This window comes from Sphaeramia orbicularis, chromosome 4 (assembly GCF_902148855.1).
Source record: "Sphaeramia orbicularis chromosome 4, fSphaOr1.1, whole genome shotgun sequence".
Lineage (NCBI taxonomy): Eukaryota > Metazoa > Chordata > Actinopteri > Kurtiformes > Apogonidae > Sphaeramia > Sphaeramia orbicularis.
The window spans coordinates 31,952,106-31,963,121 of NC_043960.1; the positions used below are offsets into that span (position 1 = coordinate 31,952,106).

Sequence of the window (11,016 nt, forward strand, 5' to 3'; positions counted from 1 at the left end):
TACCCATTGTTTTAAAAGATATTAAATTAAGCAGCTTTTGGTAAAACTCATGTACTGACTACAAATGTGATTTCAAAAACACAGAAAGAAGATGAGACAAAGCAGCCCAGAAGAATAATTGAGACAATTAAAAAAAAAATCCCCACCTGAATTTAACTAAGCAAATAGTTCAGAACTTTCCACCAGGAAACATCAGTCTTTATTAAACTTGGTATGCCAAAAAGGTCACCAACTGGATTTAGCTGAGCAAATAGTTCAGATCCTTCAGCTGGATAATTACTGCAGTGATTAATATGTTTCAGTCACATCACATTCTTTAACTCTAACTAATGCAGCGAGGAGCTTTTCATCTCCTCAATAACCATCAGTCTGAGTGAAAGCATAAAGATTGGACTGTGTTTCAATGGAAAAAGGTCATGTGGTCTGATGAGTCCAGATTGACCCTGTTTCAGAGTGATGGATGCAACAGGGTGAGAAGATCAGCAGATGAAGTGATTACCCATCATGCCTAGCGCCTACAGTATAAGCCTGTGGGTCAGTGTTATGATCTGGAGTCTAGGTTCAGCAACATTATGTGCCCAAAAAACTGATGGAAGTAAGTGTTGTAAATGACGCTGTTGGAGCTCATCGAAACTATTCCACCGTCCAAAGTTAAATGCATTCCAATACAATATTAAAGTGTGGGACTTTTTTGGTGAGGCTCTGTGCAAATGACTAGTATTTGGGATGGGTTTGTGTTTTAGTGTGTTCAATGGGGCACAAACTTCAGTGGCTGCAGAACCATGATTTTGTATCATATTTACTTATAGACACAGAGAAATATGCATTTAAAAAATAAAGCGAAAATATTTGTCAAAACATTCCAATAACAATACCATAAAAGTCAAGTATATTTACACTATTGTTTGTAGTACTAGATATTATTGGTTGGACAAAGATAACTTGCTACTCGGTAAAATCTGTGCCTTATTTTGACAACAGAAATATTCTAATCCCAGCTTCCCAAGTTGTTACAAGAGATATTAAACTGCTTCAAATTTGACATTTCTTTTCACACACTTTGCTTAACTTCTTTACTACAAAAAATGTTTTATCACCAGTGTCTATTTCCCAACATCCATTTAAGCATAATAAAAACTCAGCAAGGGATGTCTCACCTTTTAGACATGCCAAACACTTTTTTTTAAATTTTGTTCCCAATTTGTGTTTGCAACGTCTACAACTTCCAGCATATTGAGACCACACACGGTTCAAACCCTTCACACACTTTCACAGACTGACCCTTAATTCTAGGAACTATTTGGTCAAAAAGCCAAAACGCCATCAAAGAAATTCACCTTCAGCAATTCTCTTGAATAGAACCTACTGTATACACCTATTCAAAGTTAATTACGGAGTTTCTTAAAAATATGCTCTGTCTCACACTCAAGGTAATCCACATAACTGACAAAATCAAATTCCAAATCTAAAAGAGCGTGGCCTACATTTGTTTCAGCCAAACCTGGATAATATAATACTGTGGTGAAAAGAAAAAAAAAAAAGCACTAGAGTTAAGTCTCTGTCTAAGCTGTAAGAAAGATGGAAGAAAATAGAAGAGATAAAGGCTATAGGGGCCATGCTCTTGTATCTGCAGATCTAAAATCAGGTCAGTCTTCAACAGTGATTCAAGTGGGAAATGATGAACACTAGTTCCTTGGAAATGTCTCTTAATGTCTCTTTTGTACACTGTAATCATTCACTGTATGATGACTCTGACCTAATATTCCAGAGACAGAGTAGTGGAACATTAATAAAAGAGGAGCTGCTTTATGCTGATGTATATTATACAAAAGACTGCTAAAGGGTTTGACTGAATTCTAGTAGAATTGGTGCGACATCTACCATCATCACAGCGTTACAAAATGTTGTAGAGAGATGAAGAGGGCTAGGCTGAAATGAACACACATGGAACTACAAAACATGTATGTACTTATTTTGAGATGTCACAGTATGAACAAGAAAAGCACTCAGAGAGAGCAGACCTCTGCCAAGGCAGATCAGTGCCCCCCCGCCCCCCCCAGCCCCGATCCCCACCAAAATTTTATCATTTCTTTCTTGTGCCAGTATCAACATTTCCTGAAAATTTCATGAAAATCCGTCCATAACTTTTTGAGTTATCTTGCTTACAATCAAACAAACACGCACGCACACACACACACAAATACACAAAGCAAAGCGATCACAATACCTCCTGGTGGAGGTAATTACACATATAAAATAATGTGTACATATAATGAATGTGAGCTGAAATCAATGTAGATCAGTCTTACAGGGGTGATTAAAACGGAAATATATTTTCCTATTCCCTGAATTTAATGTTAAACGTAGCCCTTTTGCTGTTCTTGCAGATTAAGTTAAAATAACTCATTTGAGGTCTGCAGAGACACATTTTTCAGACAAGCTGGAAGTAGTGACTCAAAAACTTCAAATGTTTTCATGATCACAAAACATTGAACAGTAATGACCGCACCACATCTGGCAGATTCATCTAAGATGACAGCATTTAGATTAGATTTCTATCTTGTCAAATTTACAAAACAGTCTAATAATTGTCAACGGAACTGAACTGAACCAGAGGGCTATTACACATGAGGCACAAGAGCTGAGGAAAAAAGTGAGAAGTCAAACACAAACATGTAATTACATCTCTGTGAGGATTGAGCTACTCAGTGTTTAAACTTCATCCTGTGTTGCCCTGCTCATCACTGACTTTTCCACGCACAGCTGATCAGAGGTTTATCTGGGTGTAAAATCAGCTGTTTAGGGAAGGATATAGCATTTCTCCTGCCACTGTTTCTGCCACATTCCTTCATGTTATTCTACCCTCCTCTTGCTTGCTACCCTTGTTGCCACCCCCCACCTTTAGACAGAGAAGACACGTACTGATAGATGAGAGCTGAGACCTCAGCAGAAGAGGCAGGTGCTGCGGTAAATTGTTGCCCTGGAGCTACAAAAAAAAAAAAATCCAAAAGAAAAAGGAATTTCAGATTAAACATAAACCCTACACAATACAAATAATTTCCCCCAAGGCACTAAACAGTGAGCTGCATTCTAATGACTCATGAAAGAGGCACACCTCCATTGGGTGGGGGTGGGGTGAGGGTGATTTTGCCCACTGTGGTTTTTCATCAAAACAGGGTCTTGACTTGGTAATAATAATTGGGGCTTGGTGATTGGCAAGCTGCCATGGCACTGAGCAGCAAACCCCACATGGATGTTGCCTGAGTTGCTGGCATGCCAATCACCACACCACGCCCTCTTCGGTGCAGAGGAAAGTGGGCGGTGGGGGTGGGGCCATTAATCACCAGTTCAAGAGAGCACAGGCCCCCTTGGGGGATGCGCAGGCTAACATTACTCAGCTCCTTGAACAAAATTTTTATTTGCTATTTTTTTCCACCCTGGCTGGACAACAGCATTCCTTCACTGGGAGGGAACGGTGCACTGCATCATCTTTCAGTAGGAGGATTGATAAAGATATGTCCCTGACTACAGGTCAAACTGAATAGAGCTCACAACGTATTCACACTGGATGTGAAATAATGTCTATTTATCACAACAACCATTATCCTAAATGTTTGGAATGCTTTAAAAATGGTACTACTTGTGTTTACTACTGCTTATTATCATGCATATTGCCTCTTTACTAGCCACTTATTATTGTCTTATTCTGCATGATCAAACTCTACACATTACTAGTACGACTGAATGAGAAAACTCACAACTCACCTTAAAATGGAAAACCAGGATTTGTCCAAGTTATGGGGGGGTTACTGGAGTAGTGATGTGTTTTATCATTGTTATTGTTTAACTAAAAATGATGCAAGGCCTCAGCACTATGTGTATAATTTGATTAATCACATTTTTGCTTTTCAATTGATGTGACAAATAGCTAAAAGCAGACACTGATGGAAGTGGTTATTGTTGCAGTTTGTTAATATTGCATATAATCACAAACAGTTTTAATGAAGAAAATTACTTACAGAGAAAAAAACATTGATTGAAAGTATGAATTGTCCAGAACACTGAGCAAAAAACAACAAATTTTATATTTTGGCCTCTAGAACAAAACAGACATCTGAGCAGTTTTTCTCTTTCTTCAGCTGAGGCAATGACACTTAAGTAAGAAAGATTTAATTTTGAATTATTTGGACAATCTTAACACCTGTAGTTTTGCATTTTGTTTGATCATAATAGACCATATTTATTATGTCTTAAATTAACTATTAAGTCTTCTGCCACCATAAAAGGTATATAATGAGTTCATAATTCATATACAAATTCATCACTTACTAAGTAATGAGTGAGTTATCAAGGGAAAATAGTTAAATTAATGACTTATTAGTTGTGGAATGTAGTCAGTAATGAATGAATGAATGAATGAATGAATGAAGTGCTTTATAATGATAAATAAATAGCCACTATGCTAATAATATAAATGTTAATGAGCAAATAGTTTGCTGTGAATATATGCACTTTAATATAAAGTGTTGTGTAAAAAAAAAAAAAAAAGAAGAAAAATTCAAGTATCCCTTCTTGATGTACATGGGCAGGAATGTGACGATCTAAAAGCACATTCTAATGTCAGCAGACTCTTGAGAGTGACTCGTCTTAGAAGAGCCACCCAGGTCAAGAATGGCTCTGATACTATCACCACCGTACAGACATCTCACACAAACACAGATAAACCTGGCCTATTTTACCAGGCTGTTGGGCTGTTCTTCACCACGTTTTCACAACTGTCCCCGGGAAATCCCATTGTTAATGTGAAGACAGACAATTATATTTGCATTTTGTATTGAACATCTAATGGAATTTACCACTGGAGTTCCCATCAATTCAGAGCGAAAGTAACTGCAAGTAACGGTTTGTCTTTTTCTCTTCATTTTACCCTAACTCTAACAATATATTGCAACTATTAGTGACAAGGAAGGGCCATTTTTTGTTAGTGAATACTGGAATACACCTTTGTTTGCCATTTTGGTTTTGTAAACAGAAATAGCAAAATGCAAAATTTAACAGAAATAATTTAAGTATAAAGACTATTACTCAAATGTCCAAAAAATGAAGGGGGTACAAAGATAGTATCAAATCTTAAATAGAATAATATAAAATAGTGATGGAAATACAATTTAGATTAGTTTTATCCTGGAGTTGTTATACAGTTGAGTGGCAACATTATTCATGTTTATGCAAAGTAATTGTGATGCGGTCAAATAATTACAAGGATGTCATAATTTTGACAGGACTAATCTCAGATGGGGATTTTCTGAATCAACAACACCAAAGTATTCAAAAGAAGAAAGCTATCTATTTTCTATTTGGAATTATTGGTTCTTTAACATAGGATCATATCTAGTTGTGGTGGATTAAGGCAGCAGTGATTACTAGGAAAAAAAAAAGAAACTGATATTTTCCAAACCTACGTACTTACAGAAAGCGGCTCATCTGGCTCATGCATGGTTATGCAGTCCATACTGATCTGAATGGTATTTCCTGCAGATCCATCTGTTGGACTGTCTGTGAAGTTCAGCTCAATCGGCTGGACAGTGTGGATGGCTGATCTAAAACACAAGAACTGAAGCTGAAAACACACTGAAAACAGCTCACTGGAAATGATACCATCAGTTAAATGTATTTAAAATATGTATCTCATTTCTTTAGTTATATTTTGATACTTGCAAGGGTGTGTATGCGTGTACTTGTAATACATCACTGAATATTGCATTTTCCCCTGAAATAAGACATTTTAATCTTCAGATTTATACTCTAGGGAAAAAAATGTGTAAGAATAAATTTAATCTCAGTTCACATTTAATGATTCACCAACATGTTAGGAACTATATTTTATGTATGCAGTCCATTCTCAAACACTGGACCCATATTTAACTCAACAACAGAAATAACCAGTCCTTATTTTGAAAAATACAAAAAACACATCTCTTTTTGGCTTTGTTTACACTGTATTTCTGTAAATCCAAAATATAAATGATCTGTGTTTTACTATAATGCACTTCAACATAAAGGTAATTAGCATTTTATTTTGATAGCATCAGTACAAAGTATTTGTAATTTGGAATAAGACTTTTCTATGTATTTTTGCTCTGATCTGTGGGTTGTTCATGTTTCTGTAATTTTGACTCACTGGTCCAGCATGTCAAAAAGTTGATTAAATACATCCTGGCCGAAGAGGTCAGCAGTCTGTGCTGACTGATTCTGGGACATACTGGTGAGGAATGAGCTCTCTCTCCAGGACAAACGTGATGAAGAATCCCTGAGTCTGCAAGGATACAGAATAAACCACAACTACATTTATTTCACACAAAACATTTCCAAAGTGCAATATTTACTCTAGACATTGTTGACAAAGACAGAATTAATTACAGACAGTCTTAAAAGCTGCAGTGTCAGCAAACACTAAAACAATTTTTGATGCAGGGCTGAAATTTGGCCACCCAGCCAGTGGATGAAAGCAGGAGGAGGAGTCCTACTGGCAGCCATTCATGAAGAGCACTTCTATTGTGAAGAAGTCAGCCTGCATAATACTGAATATTTGTACTACACATAATGGTGATTATGCACCATTCAGACAGAGGCACTTTGACCTGCTCCCCTGAAACATTACACCTGCTTCAGAGCTCTGCCTGCCATTGTTCCTGCTGAAGTGGCGCACGCTGCAGTCTGAGGCAGGCGGAATTCCCCCCACAGTCTATATGATAGCGCTGCTGCAACTTCTGGTATGTGTACAGCTGGACGGGCTTGGGGTGGAAGGGTGGAGGAGATGGGGGGCCATAATCTGAAGCTGGCACTATTTAAGGGTTTGGAATTCCCCAACACTGTGCGATGAATGATATTAATACCTGACTTACAAACACAGGCATATCTAATGAAGCAAATAATTTAACTTATGCAGAAGCCACGCATGACAGAGTGTTGGGTTTAGAAAGAATGTGAATTTGCAACAAAACCAGGATATGTTGGGGATGAAGCTTAAAAGATAATCAAATTTGAACTAGGATCTAATGTAATGAACCTCCAATCCATTTCCACCTTGTGCCCAAAATTAGACATTTCACCTTTGCCATCTTTTCATGAAAACAGTCACACTGGTTAACACAGACTTGTATGCCACAAAACAAATGAGACTCAAATTAATTTTGAAGAAGGAAATATACATCAGTGTAAAAACAAAGGCCTATGGCTAAATGTGAGAATAAATGCATTGAAAACATGCAGAAAGTCAAAGGTAAGTAACCTGGTGATCATCTACTGCTTGACTGACTAGAAATGAATGGTCACGTCAAGTTATTTACCTGTTACTAGATGAAGAAACAAATTAATATGAACAAAATGAGCTTGATCAGTGTAAAGGAGTGCTTTTGCAACCACAGCAGATAAATAGTAGTCTATATATAGGTCTAACGCTAACTGGTAAACAGAGATATCTATTGAGTTAATGCTACATTTTCACTGGAGACCACGAATGTCGAATTTACCGAGCTCTGAAAAAGTCAAGTGAACAGGACTTGATTAATTTAAGGCTACTTCATCACTACCTAGCAAAAACACCCACACACAGTACTAAGCTAACGCTAAAATCAATTAATTAGCACCAAGCTTTTTGTGCCAGTACATTTACTGGACTCAAAACCTGCTTTATATAATTAGCTGTGTTGACAGGTCTCCTACACGGTTAGTACGGCTTATTTCACCCAAAATATACTAAAATATATAAGAGAGAAAGTATCTTTAAAAAAACACACAATACCCTCTCCTCTGGCCTGAATTGATGCTGGTGGATAACAAGCACAGTCACGTGAGTGAAGCAGACAAAATGGCAGAATATTTTCTTAATTTTTTTTTTTTTTTTTTTTTTTTTTAATATCTGTGTGTTTTATTTTATTTTATTAGAACGTACTATTTCATCATTGTATTAAGTAGATTTAACCTAAACAATAATACACCTTAATTTATTATTTGTTTTTGTTTTTTTACACTTCCTCCCATAAACAGCAAAACGTGGTTCGGGATTAACAGAGACATGTTTCCTTCCCTCAGCAGGTTGTTATTAAAATAAAATGCAAGACTGCAAAACATTTTTTTTTTTTTTTTTTCAAAATTCAGGTCAGAAGTTTGTGAGATTTTAATATTTCTTACACTCTGTCTTGCAAAAATATCACATATTTTACGTCTACACGGTAACAAGTGTAAAAGTATCCTAAAGTTTACAATAATACAGTTTTACTTTGTAGTTACATTAAAAAAACATCAAAACAATTTAGATGAGTGACAAAAACAAGACTGCAGGTAGAACAGGTGTGATGTGTTTTCTTGTAGTGGAAGGTGGAGTTAGGTGTGGTCCCTCTGCTGACCTCTGCCTTAAATTATGCACACTTTAATTTTGCCTTTAATTTTCCTTTAATATAGGTTATTTGACAGACTTTAACAGTCAACTCATTAAGTTGTCTACTGTTATTTGAGCTTTGCTGCATTTTTTGTTGATCATTCTGAAAATAACCAGAAAAGTTGCCCATCCAGTTAAACATATTAAGCCTCTGAATATAATTCAGCAGTACAATAAAAACAAAGCTTTAGAGTATACCTATTGATGTCCAGCACATTTGTGCTTACTCCAGGTTTAGTTATAGACCTATTCATGCATTCTTTGCAGTTCCATTATTGAATGGTCCTGTAAACTATTGAGATTGAAAAGGCTTCAATTAAAACTCTGCATCTAAAAATCTTTTTCATGAAACTAAAAAAGCAATGCCTTTAAACAATTTTATGTTTACTCTTGCTTGTAGGTTTGCACTTTCATTGTTTTTGTAAACATTAGAAAGTTAGAAACAGACATTTCCCTCATTTCTGCATGATAAAAATAACTAATTTTTAATATTTACTTGATATAAAATAATAGATTTTGTGGGAGTTTCACAGTGTTAAAATGAGAGTGATTGGAAATTACAGTGAATGTGGAAAATGTTAATAACATTTTGAAAATACATTTTACCACATGCAGTATGTACCATATTGTAGCATTTCAATTTAGCTTTAATAAATAAATTCTGAAAATGTATTTAAAAAAACAAAACATTTTTTTAGTTTTATTTCAAAATGGATTTATCCTAATTGCTGCTGTTGGTCTGCTTTTGGGTGTCTGGTTTCTCCCAGAGTTTTTCTGTTAGCCTGAGGCAAAGGCTGTTCAGCATCCACTTAAAGACAGTGGAGCGCCTCCAGACAAGGCTGGGGCAGAGGTCAGCACTAAACAGGGATGGCCATTGTCTCTTGGCAGGTTGGGCACACCGACCGATGAAAATGCAATCAAAACAAACAGCCCAGCCGATCGGGGCCCTTCTCCAATGTCCTTATTAATCACTTGTTCAAAGACCTAAGACCTCACCCCTTCCCGCCTCATCTGTCAACCCCGGCTGGAAGAGGGACATGACTGCAAAACAATAGAAAGCCCCAAAGTTTCTCCTCCTCTTATCCCCTTAGTTTTCTAGAAGTGAAACAGTCTGAAGTCAAATCCTCTGAGGTTAAAGGACAGACCTAAATTCCTTTAAGGTTCAGAATGTAAAGAAAATAAGCGAAAGGTAAAATTTGGTAAAAGACATATAATCCCCCCTCCCCAACAAAAAAGCATTGGCCAATTAATATTACCAAAAAACTTCCAATGATACCTGGTTTTATATCAGCACCTTCCTAAAATAATAAAAAGAAACATACAAATAAAAAACTTAACCAGAAATTAAATATTTGATGATTTGAAGTCAGTTTTGTCAAAAAAAAAGGACAACTATTTTAGGAAGGTGACGATATGATAAACCTTTAATACAATGGACTTGCCAATCATTAATTAAGTAAGCCATATTAATTATAATGAATATAAAAGTACTGTAATAATAAAGTAGGCCAAGGATAAAGGCTAGTATAATGATAATGATAGATAGATAGATAGATAGATAGATAGATAGATAGATAGATAGATAGATAGATAGATAGATAGATAGATAGATAGATAGATAGATAGATAGATAGATAGATAGATAGATAGATAGAACTAGAATGAAATGTGTCTGCCCTATCAGCACTAATGCTCTTTACACACGCATTGTTGCCATAAGTATGCCGCACTTATAAATACATCAGGACAGAGCAGCAGCTGAAGATCCAGGCAGACACAACTGTTCCTGGGTCAGTTTGGACCTCCAGACTGTGTCAACCAGGTCAAAGAAAAAGCGGGGAGATTTCCAGGCAGGTCAAAGTGTAAATGCTTCTAATTTACACTGTTCAGAGGTACATTTTTAGGTGATGATAATAATAATAGAGATAAAGATTCATATCCTTTTCCAGCAGTGTGATAAGCTTGTGCGCTATGTGTTACATAAATGACAACTATGCAATACGCTGTAAAAATTTTAATATAGAACTGCATGGCCCTAGCTAAATTTTTTGAAAAGTCAGTTTATAAATATGTATGGTACTTACCGATGAAAGGGAAACTCTGGATAATACTGCACAGCTGTGTAAGGTGAATTCATGGTGTCATACCAACTTCACTTTACTGAAATCTTCAAAATTATCAGCACGTCATGAAGTCACACAATCACTGACTGTGCATGAGCAACGCAAATAAATACAGTTAATGAAAAAAAAAAAATTATAAATAGAAAATAAATAAACAAACAGGCCTGGATTAAAGTGCCGGAGGGTACAGTGCAGAGTGGAGAAAGTTTGAGAGATGTTTTGAATTTAGGTATTTTTTCTTAGGCTACCCTACGAATAGGAGGGGCTTGTGCCAGCTCTCTGACCAATCCCCAGCTGCACTTGTACAAGATATCACTCACTCTCAGTTGCTAGGATATAGATATCAAGCAACTACATCTGACCCCTGTAGCCCACAGCAAACACACACAGCCAGCCACTATTCTGAAAACCTGACCCTGGTCCCACTCCATGTGTCTCTCTGGCCTGTTCTGA

General features: G+C 36.4%; 1 protein-coding gene across 1 annotated transcript; it reads right to left on the reverse strand.

Annotated features, from left to right (window-relative positions):
- Positions 1-3,167: 3,167 nt before the first annotated feature.
- On the reverse strand, positions 3,168-10,591 carry LOC115418329 (tumor protein 63-like). The gene is made up of 4 exons (XM_030132754.1): positions 10,525-10,591; positions 6,182-6,316; positions 5,471-5,600; positions 3,168-3,401 (listed from the first exon to the last, which is right to left on the reverse strand). Exons 1-4 carry the CDS (start codon positions 10,575-10,577, stop codon positions 3,168-3,170), a joined length of 552 nt encoding a protein of 183 aa, XP_029988614.1. The 5' UTR covers positions 10,578-10,591.
- Positions 10,592-11,016: the final 425 nt, after the last annotated feature.